This window comes from Grammomys surdaster, unplaced genomic scaffold (assembly GCF_004785775.1).
Source record: "Grammomys surdaster isolate TR1022 unplaced genomic scaffold, NIH_TR_1.0 125950, whole genome shotgun sequence".
NCBI classification, from domain to species: domain Eukaryota; kingdom Metazoa; phylum Chordata; class Mammalia; order Rodentia; family Muridae; genus Grammomys; species Grammomys surdaster.
Window position 1 is genome coordinate 3,889,146 of NW_021620771.1, and position 20,505 is coordinate 3,909,650.

The window sequence follows — 20,505 nt, forward strand, 5'->3', positions numbered from 1 at the left end:
GGATTGAGAACATCTTTCTGACTCCAGTTAACCTTGATTTCCCCCTGAAGGTCCTTATTCCTCATGCAATCACACAGAGGGACAAGATTTCAACAGGAATTTTAGGCAGACACAAGTCAGTCCAGAGCATCATGGGAGTGAGTGATCTTGGAAGCAGATCCCAAGGTCCAGCTGACCTCCAGATGCAGCAGTCCCAGCTCCTCAGCTAAGCCGCCTCCAAATGTCTGACCTTCAGACACTGTGTGAGGTGGAGGCTCTGTGGGAGAATTCCCAGCCGATCCCAGGACACCTGGGATACGCATCAGCCAGAGGATGGGAACTGTCTGCAGCGAGCCTTGAGAGGAACACCGGCCAGCGGAGATGGAAGCTGTCTGCGGAGAGCATCTCTCCACCGACAGAGCTTACTTTTCCTATTCTTCTCTTTCCAGTTCCCACTGTTTCACTTCCTCCAGTCTCTCGAGCTGCTCACCCAGACATGCCTGCTCTCAACCCCTGCCTCAGGGTCTGCTTTCTGGTGATCTCATTATAAGACATATGGGGATGGGGGGGCGGGGAGGGGTGTGTGTCTTAGAATGATGGCAAGATGGCTCAGTGGGTAGAGGCACTTGCTGCCAAGCAGGATGACCTGCATTTGATCCCAGGGACATATGCAACAGAAGATGAGAACTGGCCACCACTAACTGTCCTCTGGTGTGCACATCTGGAACATGTGGAACACCCCCGTAAAAACCCCAAGTCAATGTATTTAAAGTTTTTGAATTTATTTATTTATTTTTCATACAATATATTTTAAGCATATTTCCTTACCTCCAAACCCTCCCTACCTCCCTACCCATCGAGCTTCATATTCTCCCCCCCTTTCTCTCTCTCCCACCCCCAAAAGAAAATCCAAAGAAACAAAATCCAAACAAACAAAATAAGACCAAAATTGCCAAACAAAACAAAATGAAACAAGAAGATACACTCTCACAGAAACACCCAAAACAAAACACAGGGTCCCTCTTGTGATGGCCAACTTCTCCCAGGCATGGGCCTGCCTGCCCTGTAGCAGAGTGTCGTTGATACCCAGTGACACTCCATTAGAGAAAACTGATTTTTCCTTGGCCAGCAGGGATCAGTTTCAAATAGCTTCTTGGTTAGGACTGGGACTCTGGTTCCACTTCCCCCTCTCGGAACCCATCTGGCTTGAACCTGTGCGTGCCACGGTCTCTATGAGTTTATACTGCATCAGTCCTGTTGAGTCTGGAAGACACTGTTTCCTTGGACTCATCCATCCGCTCTGGCCCTTAAAATTTTTCTGCCTTCTCTTTCACATAGCTGCCTGGGCCTTGAGGGGAGGGTTTGATGAAAACATCCCATCTCTGACTGACTGCTTCAAAGCCTCTCACTCTGCACATTGTGCAATTGTCTGTCTCTGTGTTAGTTCCCAACTACTGCAAGAAGCTTCTCTGATGTGGATTGGATGAAACAGTAGGTTCTTGGGAATAACTTTATAGCTTTTTTTCCCTTTATAATAGTAGTAGGCCCATGACCTCTCTAGTCTCAGGTTCTTGGTCAGTTTAGCATTGTCAAGTATGGGTTCCATGTCATGGAGTGAGCTTTAAATCCAAAAAAAAAAAAAAAAAGTGGTTGGCTGCTCCCATAACACCTGTGCCACTACTGCACCAGCTTTTTTTGCAGACAGGTCACTGTTGTAGGCTGCAGGCTTTGTAGCTGGATGGTATCGATGATTACCTTTCTTCTCCAGGAGTGTGCAGAGTGCCTCTCAGTACCATGAACACTAGTCAGTAGGAGTGAGGCTTCTAGACAGGCGCCAGTGCAATTTTTCCCCGTTCGACGATTTAAATAAGTGTCCTCAGCAGTAGGGCCTTACCACCAGATTGTGGAGATCTACCAATAGCTTTGGCAAGAGCCTTTGATGTTTGAGGGGTTCCAGGTGATTACTTTGGCTAACGACTCAACAATATGTAACCCCATTCATAGCACTGGAGATTTTACTTGGTGGCATAAGATGTCTAGTTGGAGCGCCGTCTCCTCTCTTATTTGGTGACTCCCTTTAGAGTTCTTTCATCTATGTATATATTTGAGGAAGCTTCTGTGTGGTTTTTCAAATGGCCTTTAGTGTTAGCTGTCCCTCTCCCTATTCTGTGTAGCCTTCTCTCCCATCCCCCTCCCTATTAATCCTTCACAGGGAATGAGCCAATAGGCAAGGACAGCATTGATGAAAACTGCATAGTTCAGAGTAAGACCTTCCCCAGAACACAGCAGGGTGAAACTATCTGAGTATTTCCCCTTCGTTGGGGGATTCTCTCCTCCACCCTGGTCCCTTCTTAGGTACCTAATCTCTGTGCTTGGTTATTCAGCTTGCAGCACACATATGTAAAGCTTAAAGCTAATATCCACATATAAGAGAAAACAAGCAATATTTGTCTTTATGGGTCTGGGTTACTTCACTCAGGATGGTTGTTTCTAGCTTCATGCATTTACCAGAAAATTTCATAATTTCACTTTTCGTAACAGCTGAACAATATTCCGTGTGTAGATGTAATACATTTTCATTATCCATTCATTGGTTTATGGAGATCTCAGCTCTTTCCGGTTTCTGGCTAGTCTGAGTAGAGCAGCAGAGAACACAGATGAGCAAGCATCTCTGCAGTAAGATGTAGAGTGCTCTGGGTATATGCCCAAGTGTGGTAGAGCTGGATCTTGAGGTAGATCTAGTCCCTGATTTCTGAGGAGCCTCCACACTGATTTCCACAGTGGCTGTAAAAGTTTGCACTCCCATCAGAAATAGATAAGTGTTCCTCTTTCCCTGCACCTCCAACAGTATGTGCTGTCATTTCCCAAAGTAGTTCAGCTTTGTGAGTTCTTTGTATATTCTAGATACTCATCCTCCATCAGGCGTGTACTTGGTATAGATCTTTTCCTGATCTGTAGGCTGTCACTTTGCTCAAGTGATGGTGGCCTTTGCTGTACAGAAGTTTTTCAGTTTCATGAAGTCTCATTTATTGATTGCTGGTCTTGATGTCTGTGATATCAATGTCCTGTTCAGAAAGTCCTTTCTTGTGCCAACAAGTTGGAGCCTATTTCTCTTCTAAAGGACCTTCAGGGGGCGGGGAAAGACTTACGGCATGAAGCACTGGCACAGAGCTTCTGAAATCTTTCTGGGTGGTCCTTAGGAAGCCCTTTACATGGAGATTGCTGCTTCTAGAAGTTTCCCAGTCTATGGGCCAAGGCCTGCTTCTAGAAGTTGCTGAGATATAAGACAGGTGGGAGGCCTCTCATGGCCTTTCTCAGTCCACACTCGGATGGCTCCACCCTGCTGTGCTCTGGGCTTGAAGGCCTTACTCTCAGCTATGCTGTTTTCATCATTGCTGTCCTCGCCCACTGGCTCTGGGTGGCTTTAGTCAGAGACTCCCAGGATCTCAGAAAGTGAAAGAATAGACCTGGATCTTATTCCCTAACCCCTCCTTCCCTGAAGGTCACCATGGGCTGGCTACCTCTTTGGACCAAAGTCAGGCTACTGACAAACTGTCTTCTTCCTACAGAGGTTTCCTTCTATGTTCTGTGACTCATGTTACTATATCAAGCCCTAGGTTCTACCAGTCAGTGAATGTCCCCCCAGTGGTCCAGCTCTAGTAACCTAGCTCCAGTGGCCCAACTCCAGTGACCCAGCTCCAGTGGCCCAGCTCCAGTGGTCCAGCTCCAATGGCTCAGATCCAGTGACCCAGCTCCAGTGGTCCAGCTCCAATGGCTCAGATCCAGTGTGCTTTTTGTTCTCTAGCAGGTCCTAACACAGTTCTGTTCTCATGGTCTTTTGCTGTGGTGGAAAGAATGACATGTTGCTCAAATGACTATAGTGGTTCCAAGCACTGTGCTCCTTTCCAGGCTACTTCCAAGTGACACCTCTACCCCATTATGATGTGAGGATCCAGCTGGCTGTACTCCAGGAACTGAACATGCGATCAGAAGAAGCCCCTTAGGGCTCTGCAACTCTTAGACACAGTGACTAGTTGTGGATTGTACTAAGTGACCTTGGCCCAGCCAATCAGGTTGAAGTTTGATAGGTGCCACCTGGGAATCCCTGCAGTGTCTGGCCTGAGATTTCCATACCCACATGGAGCTTTGTGTGGTGTGAAAGTTTCATCTTGAGCTCAGATGCAATGTGGGTCAATACCTCCATCTTTTCCTCAGTCAACTTAAAATAATGTATGTCTGGACAAAACTCAACAATTCCATGCCTCAGTTACATCTTAAAGGGGGGTGTGGTGGGTGTGGGGTGTGGCTTAATGGTGTCTTTCCTATCTTGGGAGAGGCCCTGGGTTCCATCTGCAGCAGGCATGGTGGCAGGTACAAAAGTTGGCAAGCACCTTGAGTGGATTCTTCAGAGATCAGTTCATGAAAAGAGCCTGGGGTTGAGACTTAAAGCAACCTTTGGCTTTCCTGGGCCCTTTCTGTCCTGAGAGCCAGATGTAACTCAGTGGCTCTGGACTGTGGGGTGGTGGAACCTCTCTCTACCAAGACTTTGCTCTCCTTGCTGGCTTCTAGGACTGCTACCTTGGGACTCTGTTCCACTGGTTTACAAGAGGAACCTCTGCAATCCCAGACTCCCAGAACCATAGATCAAACATGAGTTTCCCGGAGAGGGCCACAGCGGCTGCTGGGTCCAGGGAAGCGCCATGCTGTGAGGCTATGAGGACTGGGAAGGGTGTGGTGCTCATCTATTTAGTTTAATCTTTCTTCCGAAGCCTTGGTGATCATTGTTCATCAAGGAAGACTGCCCCAGGGCCCTTCGCAAACAGTCATGCGGTCACAGCCAAGTCTGAAAACTCCAAGAAACAGACCCAGAAGCAAAGAGCATTCCATAGCACCACAGTGCCCTGGTAGTCTGAGGTACTCATTCCCCAGTGAGTTTCCTTGAGCTCACACTTCCCTCTCCCCACACTTCCCTTTAGAAAGTGCAAACATACCAGTGTCTGAGAAGACATTCAGCATCTATGCTCTGCTTCATTTCCCACCGCGATGTCATGAGAGCCCCGGGTGCCACCCCCAGCAGACAACAGAAATAGCACTTCTAGGATCGGGCATGATTGCCTGTACATCGCTGAGCTTGCATTTCTGTTTCTTCTGCCTACAAAACCCTTCTGTACAGTCTCTGTTAGAGCAACTTTGGATGAAACTCCAAGACCCGGCTGAAATGCTGCCTCTTCTGTTCACCAAACTAACTGGGTTAGGGATCCCACAGAATCTCATATAAGTTCTGTCTTCATCCATGTTGCCCTGGCTGGGTCAGGCCTGTAACATGTTTACCCAGGTGTCCCAGTAACCAGGATCCAGCTTATAGTAGGTGCTCTACATACGCTCACCCTGTTCTTGGGTGAGCACTGCCCTTACGTTGACAGCCATGAATGCTAATGAGGTCTTGGTGTGGGTTCCTTTGTAGAGATATGGGTGTAACTGATAAAGCTTTGGGGGTGAACAGAGAGAAGCAAGGGACTGGTCTGGGTGAGGGTTGCTGGGGGAAGGGGGCATCCTGGCAAATCCAGTCTGTCACATGCAATGTCAAAGCAGACTCCTAGCTTGAGAAGGGTCTCAGGCAGAGGAATGGGCGTCAGTGGGCTGGGGGCCCAAGTGGGAAGTGAGGGGTATAGCTGTGACAACCTCTACATGGCCTCTCCCCTCTTAAGTGTCCCTTCCAGCCACAGCTCTGTATGGTGCAGGATCTACCTCACTTTTCTTTATGTTTACCACCACTTAGCTATAGGGCCTGACCCAGAGCAGCTCAGTGGACTGAAGGAAAGAAAGGAATGGATTAGTGGACAAGATAAAGAATGGATAGTGGTGGTCATGCTAGCAAACGCTTCTCTTTGGGAGGATAAATTAGGAGTCTATAGACCCCTGGGAGGGAGTCCTAATGAGACAGGGAAGGAGGGAGGGAGGGAGGGCAGAAGGGGAAAGGGAGGGAGGGAGGGGAAGGAGAGATAAAGAGAAATATGCATACACAACACACACACACACACACACACACGATATATGCATATATATGGGCTGAGACACAAGGGGTGGAGGTGGAGGTGGGCAGGGCTGGGCAGGGCTGGAGAACAGGGAAGTCAGCCATGGCTGGGGCCACCTTCCCCGGGGTGGGCCTGAAGAAAGGCTCATTTCACATGGTGTGTGGGGTGGGGAGACTCCCCAGGCCCCAAGGCCCAAAGGCCCTGTGGCTGTGGGAACAGCTTCCTTCCTGGGCCTGTGGGATTGCGTGACTCCCGGAATGCTGGGCCCAGGGTGTGGAGGCAAGCAAACGCCATTAGGCCTATCACTGATCTAGAGGTGCAGATATGGAAGTTTGAGGAGGCCCAGCTGGCTCTGCCCAACTGTAAAGAGACGTGATTGAGGCGGGTCATGAGGAGGTGGCAGTGATTAAGGGGGAGGGGGGGTTGAGGCCTGCTGACTTGCTGCATGGCAGGCAAGGTGACAAAGGAAGCCAGTGATGGGGATTAGTCATGGCACTGGCTTCATGGAGCCCATAAACCCAGGACTTCAATATCTCCAAGGGAGAACAACTGGCCCAGCCCACAAGTCAAATGTCATTTCCACCTTGGAAGTAGCTGCCCTGAGGCTTGACTCTGACAAGGTTGAGGTTGGGTAGACAGTAGCCCTACGCAGAGTCATAGCACTTCGGAGGTTCTCTGGGCCCTTTCTCTTCTCAGCATTCCATGGAACTCCTAGACAGCCTTATAGGACCTGGACCAAGATCTTCACCTCCATCTCATGGATGGGAACACAGGGTCTGGAGTTTCAAGATAGAAAAAGGGTGTGAGTGTATGTGTGTGTGTGTGTGGGGGGGGAGGGTGTTTGCAGGGAGACAGCCCAGGCTACTGAGTGTCAGCAGCTGCAAACCTAGGTTTGGACCCTGGCTTCGGTCCAGGGCTACGGGTAGAGGTGATCAGGGGGCGTTTCCTGGGCTGGGGACAGAGACATGGGCCAATAGGGAGGAGAGACTTAAGAAGCAAAGGACTCTGCCCCTGGGCCTCGCCACCTGTCTGGGGCTCAGCTTTGCAGTTATAAAAGACTCTCTGGAAGTTAAGGTGTACTCTAAGAAGTTTTTCTTCCAGTGACCAGATAGGGTAAAGTTTTACGAAGGAGGCAGGACAAGGCACACCCTTTCTGTGGTGCATGTGTCTAGGTATGAGAGACGATGGATGGGACTGCCTGTAGTTGGGGTGAGGACCATCCATGGAGGCCTCCGACCCTCCACTCTTGGGGGGGTCATTGGCTCTGTTGTTACCGATCTCAGAAGAGTTAAGTTCCAGTCTTAGCTTCATTGCTTATCAGCCTTTGAAGAACTTTGAAATGGAAATAGTACTGCTTCACGGGGGGGTGGGGGGAGGGAACGGGATGACACATGCCTTTGCCTAGGGATGACTTCAGAACTGTCAGCTGGTCGGGAGTAACTTCTCCAATGGCCCCAGCACATAAATAGCGCCCAATAAATATTTGGAGAATCTTTTCAGGGATAAAAAGAAAATAAGAAAAAAAATGTGTCAAGCTGCCTGTCGATTTCAGTTGGGGAAATGGGGCTTGGAGAGTCAAGATGGCTCCTCTACTGCCCTTTACTGTGAAGTAAAGCACCACCACATAGCCTGTGTCACCAAGTCAAAACCTGATCCTTGTCTTCTGTGCTCCCCTAGACTGGTCCCACATCTGTCCGCTCCCTCTGTCTTTGTGACTGAAGCCATCCCCTCCCACTGCTGCTATCACTTGCGGTCTCGCCATCACCCTTGTCTTCCCAGTGACTCGCTAAGGGATCTCAACTGAGTATCAGTCATGTTGCTTTCTAGCTTGGAAGGTTGGATCTTGACTGTTCCCCCAAAGCCCTACGTTTTAAGCCCTGGTTTCTGGGGTGATGCCACAAGGAGGACAGGGGACCTTTGAGAAGCAGGGGCTTGGAGGTCTTAGGCCATTGTGTGTATTCCTCGAGGGGATTATAGATAGGGCCCCAGATTGTTCCTCTCATTGTATTCTGGTTTGCAGTATAACCACCACTGTGTGCAGGCTCATCACAGCCCCAAGCAATGTGACCAACCAATCATGGATTTGAAAGTCCTGAACCGTGAGCCAGAACAAACCTTTCCCTTTACAAATGTGACTTTCTCAGGAAAGCAAGCATAACTGCTAAAAGTTTTCCATGGCTTCCCACTCTCCCTAGGACGATCTCCAATCTTATTGACCTGGTTTGCCTAGCTCTCTTAGCCTGATCGATTCTACTCTGCCCTTCTGGCTTTCTTCCTCCAAGTGCCCTAGGCTTAGTGAAACGGAAACGCTGCTTCCCTCCCCCCCATGCCATCCACCTTTGCGCAGAAGCCCCTCACCTAGCATTTTTTTTTTCTTTCTTGTTTGCCCAGGTAATTCATAAGTCCTTCTTTGAGGCTCTGTCTCAGATATCACCTCCTCTGTGAAGCCTTCTCTTCCTTTGGCAGCCAAGTTGACTTTCTTCCTCGCTTTCACTGGAACGGAAAGCTCAGCCTCCCTGGGAAATTTCAAATAATCTTTTAAGATATCAGATGGCAGCTGACAGACCAGCTGAAAGATGAGGTTATCTTCAGTTGCAACCTGTCCCCAACACTAACACTTGAGGAGGGAGCAGGGTGGGCAGTGCTGGCCCTGCTTTATCTTGGTGCCTCCTTACTGTGACCTCCAGGGGTAGCTATGCACTCCCTATGCTATATAAGAAGAATCACGAGAAGGTTCCAGAAGTCTTGCCCAAGGTTATCCAGCCTCACCCGCCCTGCCTCCAGCCCCCTGGCTTCCTCTGCTTGCCAGGCTGCTCTGTGGCTGCCAGCTTCTGTGTTTATCTCTACAAAAATGACTTCCTTGGTGGCCTGAGTCACACCAGTCTTATCTCTATGTCCCTAGTGGCTGAGGAGAGCTGGGGACAGGCAAGGCCAGTGAACATTTACTGACACTGGGCTGTATGTTTTCCTTGTCTTGCCTTTGCTGACCTAAGGTCACCTCCCTCTCCTCTTCCTCTCACCAAGTTCAGACTCTTTAACAGCGGCTATGCTCGGCTAGAAGAGACTATCACCCGTGTGACATCCGGCAAGTCAAGTCTTTTCTCTAAAGGTCCACAGGGCTTGAGTTTCTTAGAGTGGGGGTACACAGCCCTGTCCTAGGGGCTTCTGAAGCCATAAGAGGAAGGGAGTACCCCATCTTGGAGAGTTTTTCTTTTTGGAAGTCCTTGGACTCAAGTGAGACACATTTGGCTTTCAAAGTATATTTTAAGTGTGATTTTGAAACTTAAAAAAAAAAAAAGATAGTCAACTCTTGGTATCCATGGCTCCCATGTAAGTGAACTCAAATAATTTTGCATATAATATTAGGGAAAATTGTGTCTGTATTGAGCATGTGCAGACTTGGGTCATTGTTTCCCAAACTGGTGTGGTATCTGTTTACTCGGACCTTTGCTGGGTTGAGTATTTTAATGCAGACATGTGGATTTCAGGGCTGGAGCCCAGGCCTGTGCGTTGGTTTCCTTCATGGCATGACCTGCACATTCATTCCCACCTGGCTCCCAGGGGCTGTGCCTCAGCGGACGGTTTTCTATGGGCCGTTTCCTTTCTGGCCTTGTTTCTGGGTCCTGCTTCAGGCAGCATCTGCCCAGGAGCCTCTGCAAGGTTGAAGCTTCTTGGAGGTCTGAGGGCCTCCCTCGTCTCCCAGCTCGCCTTGATCTCCCCTCCTCTGCTGGCTTCTCTGAGCCGTGCCTTCACTTTGCATGTGACCTCTGCATTAGGGGCTCCTCTGCCTTAGATACCCTTACCATGTGCTCCTGGCCGTGTCTTGACCTAAACACTGCCTTCCTAAGCTTGAGCCAGGACTCAGGAGGTGGAAGGCAGTTTATGAGCAAAGAGTGTGCGTGGTGTTTGAGAGAATAGTCACCCTCATCAGGCAACGGAGCAAGGAGAAAACCTTGGCTAGCATCTTGCCAGTAGGAGGCAGTTCCTAAAAAAAAAAAAAAAAAAAAAAAGTCCCCCTTCATCAGCAACTGTCCCACCCCAGGAGCCCTGGGAGGCCTGGCCATAGTGCAGCTTTTCCAAGGCATGTTGCCCACCACTGTGGCAGCAGCGGCAGCATCGTCGATAACATGGGCTCCTTGGAGGCATAACATGGGCTCCTCCGAGGCCTGCCTGGAGCTGGCCCATCTGGCAGGCAGGGTGGCCAGGGACCCCAGGCCGAGCTGCCAGCAACTGACTCAGCACAACGCCCTTCTCTAAGCAGTTTGGCTTCGGGTGGGAACCAACCAGCCATCCGGTGTCCCCTCCCCTGCCCTTAGAGGCAGCCAACTCACTCAGGTTGGAGCAGCCCCAGGCCCTTAATGAGCGCAGGCTGCAGCCTGGCCCAGGCTTGGGTGGCTCTGAGCTGAGAACACACGCTCAGGCAGCAAAGAACATGGGCCTCTGATGGACAGCCAGAGTTCTGTCCTCTGCCTTGCCTCTCCGGGAGGCCTGAGGTCTTGGGGGGTATTAAGGCTAGAAGACAGAACAAATTTCTAGCTGTGCAGATAGAGAAACTGAGGCCCAGAGAGGAGTCAGCATGCTTGCAGATGCAGTAGATACACAGCTGTGCCAGCATTCAAATATAATTGATTCCTGGCCCCCCAAACATGTGTGCTTTCATTTTCTCAAGTAGCACAACTAAGAAAGACACCTGAATTGTGTGGTCCTCCACCTTTGTTTCTTAAACCTTTAGGCTAGCTCCCTGGATTCACTGGGTGTCTAACTCTCTTCTCTGCAACCAGCAGTGATAAGGTTTTTTTCCTGGTTCCTTTACTTGATCTTCCAGGAGACATGCAAGCTAGGTAGCACTGGTATAGCTGGGCACAAAGGCCCATCCTTGACTCGTGATGGATGGATTTCTCCAGGCCAGATACCAGGTCTCCAAAGAGGACTTGTCCCTGGCCTTGGACCATGGCATGCCTGTCAGTCAGACCATGGAGCCTCTCATCCATACTCCATGGTTTGTAGTACCATGGAAAGCGGGTGTGGGGAGCCACATTCCTCCTCTTGCAGGAAGCCACTTCTGTTGTCCCTGAGACCAGCCTTTGACTCTAAGCAGATCCCAGAAATGACATCCTCCTGGGAACATTTGCCCTGGAACATATTTACAAAACTCCAGAGGGATGGAAATATCCCAACCCACTCCCTACAGAGTCAAATTAGCAATTTTCTTATTCATTATAACCCCTTTGGAAATTCAAACTATGTAATATTTATCTAAAATTAGGAGCAGAAGTCACCAGAGAAAAGCCCTGGTGCTTTTGGAGAGAACATTCCCTTAGCCTCGTGCTTTGCATTTGTTCTAAATCAGAGCACAGCACAGTTGTCTTTCAAATATTTTTTTCCCTCCTAATACTTGTAGATTGGGGACAAACTCTTTTGAATATATTTTCACTCTACTCTGAGAAATGCAGACTATTAGCCAGGTGGTGGTGGCATATGTCTTTAGTCCTAGTTCTAGGAAGGCAGAGGCAGGCAGATCTTTGAGTTTGAGACCAGTCTGGTCTCCAAAGTAGGATCTACGACACCCAGGACTGCACAGAGAAACCCTGTCTCAAAAACCAAACCAAACCAAACCAAACCAAACCAAACCAAACCAAACCAACCCAACCAATCAAACAAACAAATGCAGGCTATATTGTGGCATATTCTGGGCTCAAACACACTAAGATGGAAAAACTTCCATGGGCCCATCTCATGTGAGTATTTTTAAATTGAGCTCCCATATTCATATTCTCTCTCTGGCTCTATTGTGTCTGTCTGTCTGTCTGTCTGTCTGTCTATTTGTCTCTGTCTCTTTCAGTCTCTCTGTCTCTGTCTCTCTCTGTGTGTGTGTATAGTGTGTCTTGTGAGTGCAGTACTTGCAGAGGCCAACAGAGGCCATTAGATTATTTAAAGCTAGAGTTACAGGTGGTTGTGAGCCACCAGATTGCAAGCTGGGAACCAAGCTCAGGTCCTCTGCAAGAGCAGTGTGTGCTCTTAACTGCTAAGCCATCTCTCTAGCTCTTGGATATTTTATGTTTAAATTAAGTTAATTACTTTCTGTGGTCCTGGGGATAAATCCAAGGCCTCCTGAAAATTAGGCAAGGTTCTGCCTCTGAGCATCACCTCAGGCCGCACGTCAGTAACAGCAGCAATCATGCTGCCTGCAAGCAACAGAGATGTGCCAAGAAACTCTGAGAATTACTTTACAATCATTATTACGTTTAATCCTCACAATCACCCCGGAGATGGTATTATTACCCCATTCTATATTTGAGGGCAATTTAGACCTAAAGAGATTAAGACACTGGCCATATCCTCACGGTCATTAGACTGGTACACTGTAGAGTTGGAATTTTAACCCCAGCCAGTATTACTCTGAAGTTAGCACCAGGATGCTGTTATTTGACTGTACTCCACGCCAGGCTCCTACCAACCAAACCAGAACAGTGCTCTCCCCAGAAGTTTGTTCTAGCTTTCCCTCCCTTGTTTCAGCTGTCACTCACAATAGCTTGAAGGACTCGATGCATTTGAGATCTTCTCATTAAGCCCTTCTGGTGGTAGTGCTGGCATTTGGAAAGAGTATATGGGTAGCCAACACTTTGAATATGTTAATCTTCGCTGATGCCTAGGACTTCCTGTCTTATGTAACTACTTTGTTGTGGTATCAGAGACTGAACCCGGCACATTGTTCACTAGGCAAGTGTTTGACCATTGAACTGTGACCATAGCCCTAATTCTCAGTCAAGCGATCTTTCTGGAAATAGATGTAGTAGTAGGTTGGAGAGATAGAAAGGATCTTGAGATATGAAGCAGGTAAAGCGGTGGAGATTGAGTTCCTTGCAGGAGCAGAAGACCTTTGTGGGTTGGGGGTATGAGGCCATGGCTCCTGGGAACTGGAGGGAACAGTGAGTTAGGAAGAGGATGGCCTTGTGTGGGCCAGAAGATTGTCACTGGATTAGAGAGTCCAAGTGAGTCAGAACCTCAGAGTGCATGAATAAGTATGATATATGGGAATCAGGGGGCAAAGCCAGGCCTCAAAGCTGGAAGTCCCTAAGGAATCCATCCCTCCAGGTAGCCATCCAGGACTGGGCCAGCCTGGGGAGCCTTGGAGAGAGAATGTATATTTTGGGCAGTGTTGACTTTTGGGAAGCTTGCTTTCCAAATTCAAATTTGATCATATCCCTCTGGTGCTTGGCAACTCCATCTGGATCCCCACGGTCCCCAAACACAATCCAAGAGATCTCCTTACCATGGGGTAGACTCATGTCCCAGTCTGACACATGCTTGGCCCCTCTGACTTTCCCCCCTGACCCTCCTGGAGAGCTGGGACCTCCTGTATCTACCATACACTCTGAGGACCTGCATCGATAGGCGGCTCTCACTTCTGGGCTCATTCCCATTCTGTGAATTCTCATTCACAGACTGTGACCCCTTGAGGGCAGGGCCTGTCCCTCACCTTCGCTCCAGGGTAGACTGCCAAATATGAGCTGTAGATGAGACTAGTGCCCTTCACGCTAAGATCCTGATGTTTTATTTGTTGTTTGTTTCTTATCTATTTATTTTGAGGCATGGCTTCTCATTCAACATGAAGCTTACTGTTTGGCTAGGCTGACTGGCCACTAAATCCTTGGGATAGGGAGTCCTCCTGTCTGTCTCCTTAGCATACACCGTCTGCATGGACACTGGGGATTTGAACTCAGGTCTTCATGCATGCACAATAAGCAGTGTACTCACTAAACCATCTCCCCAGTCTGCGTTTATGTGTTTACTCATTTTTAAAGCAAGAACTTGCTTTGTTGACCAGGTTGTCCTCATTAGGCTCAAGCAATTCTCCCTCTTGACTACCATGTGCCTGCTTCTGCTTCTTCTTCTCTTTTTTTTTTTTGGTTTTTTGAGACAGGATTTCTCTGTATAGCACGAGCTGTCCTTTGTCCTGGAACTCACTCTGTAGATCAGGCTGGCTTCAAACTCAGAAATCGGCCTGTCTCTGCCTCCCAAGTGCTGGGATTAAAGGCGTGTGCCACCACTGCCTGGTGCACCTGCTTCTTAATATCTTTTAAAATTCTGTCTGTCTGTCTGTCTGTCTGTCTGTCTCTCTGTGTGCGTGTGGTGTGCATGTGTATGTGTGTGTGTGTTCTCAAGTGTGTCGCCAGTCACAGACAACAGATGGAATCTGCATGTAACAGGGTGTTGATGCACGCAGAGATCCCCAGGAGCCAGGCTAAGAACCAGGATGGGATGAGGCAAGAGGAAATCAGGGAAGCATCTATCTAATGAAGGACAGACGCTTCAGCTGTTTGATCTTATGATAGCACTGTGATGTCATGATGGAAATGAACTATGATTCTTGTCCTCATGATTGGGAAGGAATAAAGATCCTAGGCCAGTCCTCACTCCTCTGGGCATCCCTGGAACCAACATCCTGCCTCCTTTCCTCAGCATTCCAGTTGTAGTAGACAACACACAAGTCAGGGTCCACTCATGGCAAGGACTTGCTCTTTGATGGCCAAGGAAGTCACTGGAATGCTGTAGCAGCTGCCTTCTCTTGTGACCATCAATTCTGGTTTTGGACTTCAAAGCCGCAACTGGGAATCTGCACTGTGACACCAGCTAATATCACTGGACACACTGGATAGAACCTGGGACCTCACACAGGTTAAGCCCTTGCTCTACCTGTGAGCTGAATCCCTCCACACACACCCACAACTCACCCCACTTCTCTTGCTGAATCCTTCTTACTCCTCACTTGGACTTAAACACAGAAGTACAAGAAACAAAATAAAAGGTGAAACCACAAAACCCCAGAAATGCAGGTTAGGTTAGGTTTCTTATGGCTGGAGAAGTCAGGTTTCCCTTGGCCGTGGAACTCTGGTTTCTTGTGGATCCTGCCATTCCTGTGTTCCACTCATCACAGAAAGATGTTGAAGGACGCTGGGCTGTGATCAGGAGAGGTGTGGGATAAGGGCTTGACTCTTGACCAAAGTTACTTTTCTTCCTATTTTTATTAACAGGCATCCCTAAGCGTGTTTGTGCCTAGAGAAAGTGCTATGAATAACCGATGACGCATGTGTTGATTAACTTGTGAACCATGCTGGGGGGAGGGGAACAGGGAAGGAGCAGGAGCTTTAGAGAGGAATATAATGTGTTGTAAAATATTTAGCAAATGATCATCCAAGCCACAGGGAAAAATCCAAGAGATGGGAATTTGAAAGCTGCCAGGATTTAAAAGCTATTTAACGCTAAGCATTGGTGCCAAAGAGCTGAGAGCATCCCTCTCCTCACTCCATTGGCAACAGAGCTTGAAAATGTGGAAAGGGCTTGGCTAGGCTGTGGAGCACTAGTGGGAACCGAGATCAGGCAGAGAGCTGAAAGGCCTTTTGTTTGAGAGCCTTGTAAACAAGGGATCGCCTCCCAGGTCCCACCAAGAGCCCCACCTTGCCTGTGGCTTGCACATTCTCTCTTGCCATCTCCCCATAAACTCCCAACGTGGCGCCAACATTGTGAAGACACCCAGCAGTCATCTAGATGTTTCAAAATCCCCGGATGCTCTGCATCAAGGCAGAAAGAGACCACCATATGGCCGAGTGAATTCATCACCTTCCTTTCAAATGTTTGGATGTCACTCAGACACAGCCTTGGCTCTGGTTCCAATGCAACTTAGCTCTATCTGTCATTTTAAAGGTTTGGACTCTGAGGTTGCCTTTCTGAGGGGTGTAGTGTGTGTATATTTTTAGGGCTGAAGTCAAGACTCACTTTCATAATCTCACTCTTTGGAGATACATTTCTTTCCAAGAGGATAGAAAGATCTTTCTTGATGTTTTGGCTTGACAACCCCCAACTCTAAAGTTGTAGCTTCCTGGGTAGAAACACCACTTGTTATGGTAAATGAAGGGATTAAGTTAGGGCATGAGACAGTCATCTTGGAGAGCAGAGATTTTATGGTCATTCAGTAACAGGGCATGCTTTGAAGACATGATGTGACTCTGATGGCTTTAACAACCCAGGACCCTCTAATGCTAGGGAATGGTTTATAATCTGCTTGCTGGCATTTATTACAAACATAATATAGTTCATGAGCCTTTGAGTTTAGTTAAGTAAGGGATCTCTGGGCAAATGGTCCTCGGGAGGCTGATAGGAAGAGTCACAGTATCTCTGCTATCTATGTCTAGGGTCAGGGAGCAGCAAGACTCTTCCTTCTTCTGCTCTGCTGTTCTTGCTTGTTTTCTTTCCTATAATGCCTTTTGTTGTCTTTCTTGCAGAGTCTCAATTCAGCACCATCCCTGAGGCCTGCCTCAGAGTCTACAGGTTCCATCCTGACTTGTCAATCTTTATGAATCTTCACTTCCCCACAAACAATCCCCTAGCACGTGACCAAGAACCCCAACCATTCATCCACCACATGATTAGTTACCTGCATTATAATGTTTTAAGAAACTCATGTTTTCCTTCTTAATTGAATGATAAGTTCACTTTGTCAGACTCTTTAAAGTCTTAAAAATAATTATTGATCTACTTATTTATTTTATGTAGAGGTCAGAAGACAGCTTTTGTGAGCTGGTTCTTGATTTGTAACCTTTTGAAGCAGGTTTTTTTCTTGTTTCTACTGCTGTGAAAATTCCAGCTAACTGGCCTGAGAGCTTCCATGACATTCTCTTGTCTATGCCTCCTGTCTTACCATGCAAGTATTGGGATTACAGATGCATGCTACCAATCCAGCTTTTTATATGTATCCCATGGTTGGGAAGCAGGTGATCAGCCTCGTATGGCTTGCTAAGGCATCTGCCCCTTCATATTTTTAAATTAAAAATATTTTATTTATAGGTATGTATATGTCATGTGTGTGTGGATACTCAAAGAAAGTTTCAGATAGACTGTAGTTGGGAGTTACAGGTAGTTGTGAGCCACCTGATATGGGTGCTGGGAAGTGAATGGGGCAGCCAGTATTCTTAACCACTAAGCCATTTCTCCAGCCACCCACTCCCTTTGCTTTTGAGATGGGGTCTCATGTATCTTAGGCTGGCCTTAATAGAAAGACAATATTGAAAGATAACCTTGAACTCCTGATTCTACTTCCTCCATTTCCTAAGTGCTACAAATACAGATATCTTCCAATGTGACTATTTTTTTGTTTTTGTTTTTGTTAGAGTTTTTTTTCTTTTGCAGTGGTAGGGATTAAACCCATGGCTATCTGTTTGCTAGGAAGGCACTTTACTGACAGAGCTACACTCTCCAATCCCGTAGTGTTAACACTTAAAACAGTTGTGCTCTCTGGAGCTTCTGGCAGTGTTGAGATGACACCGGGGGCCACATTGGTGTCCCATTAGTAGGCAGTATAGTCAGACCTTCATATTTGTGAGGTTTACATCCATGGGCCAAATATTCTGGGGGCATTTTAAGAAATTATTGAATTTTATGACTCTTTCCATTCTATAAAATAAAATTTCCATTGTTATTTTTTCCCCAAATATTATACTACAGCTTACAACATTTCCATTGTATTAGGTATTGAAGGTATCTAGAGATAGTTCAAACGATAGGGGAGAGCGTGCAAAGTTTATTCACTATATATCGTGTTATAAAAACTTGAACACCTATGGGGTTTGGTACCTTCAGGAGACCTGGAGCCAGGCCCCATGACTATGGAGGGATGGCAATATGTTAAACATGTTGCTGGTGATGGATTAAAACTCTGTTAGAGTCCTGGGAGGAGTTTGGGTTCTTTTAAAGCCTAGAAAGCATGAGGACCTGAGTTCAACCCCTCCCCTTGAAGGTGGGGATAGGCGGCTCCTCAGGGCTCACTGACCAGCTAGTCTAACCTAATTGGTTGATTTTAGGCCAATGAAAGACCCTGTCTCAAAGTGGGTAGATGGCAGTCCTGAGAATGAGCCAGCTTTACAGCTGTCCCTGGGCTTCCATACACATGCACAGTATCTACACACACATAAACATATATATGAGCATATATGCATGTCAAAGAATGAACAAGAAAGAAGAAAGAAAAGAAATAAAATGGGGGAAATCCTTTCCCACATCTGTGATGGCAGAATGGGAGACATACATTCACTCTTTAAATACTACAAACAATTTCATAATGTGGTAATTTTTAATATTAAAAGTAAATTGTAAATGTATCTTTATAAACAATATGCATAAAATAGATCATGTTCTAAAACTTTTTGTTTTAAAATGCTTTTTCACAGTAAATTTCTTAGGTGTTAGATTTTTCCCTCAAAATAATAGTGCAATCGATAGAAGGAACACGTTGTCAGCGGGTGGGACTTCTCTGCTAATACAAGTCCTTGTAGATCTCCTGGAGCAGGGGGTGAAGGCTCATGTCTGTCTCCGTCTTCTTGATCACATGCAATAGCTGCACATGCTCTGTGACGATCTGCCTGAGGTCTGTCATCTTCTGGAGCACTTTGGCAAACAGCTGCGAGGACTCCGGGTGGTTCAGCTTGAGCTGGAGTTCCAGGGCCTGCAGCAAGTTGTCTTGGATGTCCTCGATGGGCTTCACGTTCAGCAAGCCCGGGCGGTCTGGGCGAACAAGAAGACAAAAAGAGGCTTTGTCAAACCTTCTCTGGGACTCTGACTTGTGCAGTTTCAGCCTTCCCGCTCCCCAGGCTGGAGATGAAACCCAGTTCTCGTTAGGCACATGCTCTACTGCAGAGCCAAGGCCCCCATCCCTGCTCTATTTCTTAAGCAGGTTTGAGGAGTGAGGCTCTGCAGCTAATGGGCAAGACCCAAGGATGGAATCAAAGGGTCAAGCCCTTCCCAGCCAGGACTAACTGGTGTGACACCACCAGGAGCATCCTGTGTTCAACTCAAGGTCTCTTCTGCCAAGGCCTCTTCTCAGAAATCACATTTCCAACCTTTGCTTCTCTGGATGACTTTTTTTTTTTTTTAATAGCTTCTACCTACGTTCTCATAACAGCTTCAAATAAGATTTTCAAGTATAAGCCTTGCTGGTTTTTGCTTAGCACAGCACATCCCATTTCCAGCAAGGTAAAAGACTGCTTCACTTTGGAAGGGTCCTCTCTTCCCTATAGGGTGGCCAGCATTTCCTCTGAGCAATGACATTACCCAGGTTTTTCATCAGTCTTAACTTTTTTCTTCTATCCTTTTTTTTTTTTTTTTGGCTTGTTTTTAGGTAAGGTCTCACTGTGTTGCCTAGGCAGGCAATAAACTCTTGAGTTCTTTCAGCCCTCCTGGTTCAGCCTCTCTGTCTGCAGCTACAGGAGTGCAGTGCTAGTGCTTAGTGAGACCTTTGTGTCAGCTTTACCAAACCAGGAAGCAAATGCTGCTAATGCTTCACCACAGTGCGACATTTGCTGTAGATTGTGGTGAATATGTTTTGCTTTTGGTTTTCCAAGAATTTTTAAAGTTTTAAATTTGTTTTAGTCAGGAATGTTGGTTAAATTTTATTGACGGCTTTTAAATTTTTCTATCTAAAGAGATATGATATCTGAAAAGATAGGATTTTATCTTAACCTAGTGTAGTGGATTACATTAACAGATATCCTGCGTCCTTGCACTCATTTGTTAAGGTCTTATTTGGGGCTTTGTAATAACTGTGGGTGATGTGGTCGGGAGTGTTACCGTCTGAGCCGGCCATTGCCTGTTTGGGTAGTAACTGGGAACCAGCCTTAGGAGTGGAGCTCTGTTTTTTTTTTTTTTTCTTTTTTTTTCTTTTCAGTTTTATCTGCCCCTTTGTGGTTTCTTGGAGCTCATTTGAAGAGCCCTCTGGCCGTGGTAACAAATCCTTCACTACCTTTAACTTTCCTTATGTGGCTTTTTATCCACCTAGGCTTTTTACAGCATATAAAGTAAGACAAGTAAATTCTTTAGGATGGAGTTCTAGGATGATATTCTAGTGTAATCTGGAATCTATTTTTATTATATATTGCAAAAAGTTTTTATTAACTAAATTAATTGTGCATAATGGTGAGTGGGTTTCACCATGACATTTCCGTACATGTACAGCATGCACTTTGACCGTATTTTCTCCTATTACCCTCATGGCTGCCTTCCCACCCCTGCTGAATCCTTCCTCTCTTCAACTAGTCCCTCTTCTGTTGTCCTTCTCCTTTTTATAAACTAATGGAATCTACCCTTTATATGCTTCTGAACTCAATGCTTTTTGTGCATTTTCTCATTTTAAAATTTCATTTGTAAAAGACATCTATTTTTCTTTACAATTTTCTATTAAGCTTATTTATTTTAGCTTATGTGTGTGTTTTGTCTGCATGTAAGTATGCACACTGTGTGCATACCTGCTGCCTTTGGAGGTCAGAAGAAGGTATCAGATTCCAATGGGTGTGAACTACTGGAGGGTGCTGAGAACTGAATCTGAGTCCTCTGCAAGAACAGTCAGTGCTCTAAATCATGGAGCCATCTCTCCAACCCTGCCCCCTATTTTTTCATTAAAACATAACCTTTAGTTTTATTAATCAACTTAAAATTATATTTT

General features: G+C 46.8%; 1 protein-coding gene across 13 annotated transcripts in view; it reads right to left on the minus strand.

Moving 5' to 3' along the window:
* Window positions 1–18,122: 18,122 nt before the first annotated feature.
* The window catches only part of Pparg (peroxisome proliferator activated receptor gamma), a 126,623-nt gene continuing 124,240 nt past the window's right edge, over window positions 18,123–20,505 (minus strand). For all 13 annotated transcript variants that reach the window (XM_028753494.1, XM_028753487.1, XM_028753491.1 and 10 more), the window contains one exon: window positions 18,123–18,572. In XM_028753494.1, coding sequence (XP_028609327.1) covers window positions 18,325–18,572 — 248 coding nt within the window. In that variant the 3' untranslated portion in view covers window positions 18,123–18,324. The remainder of the gene's footprint in view (window positions 18,573–20,505) is intronic.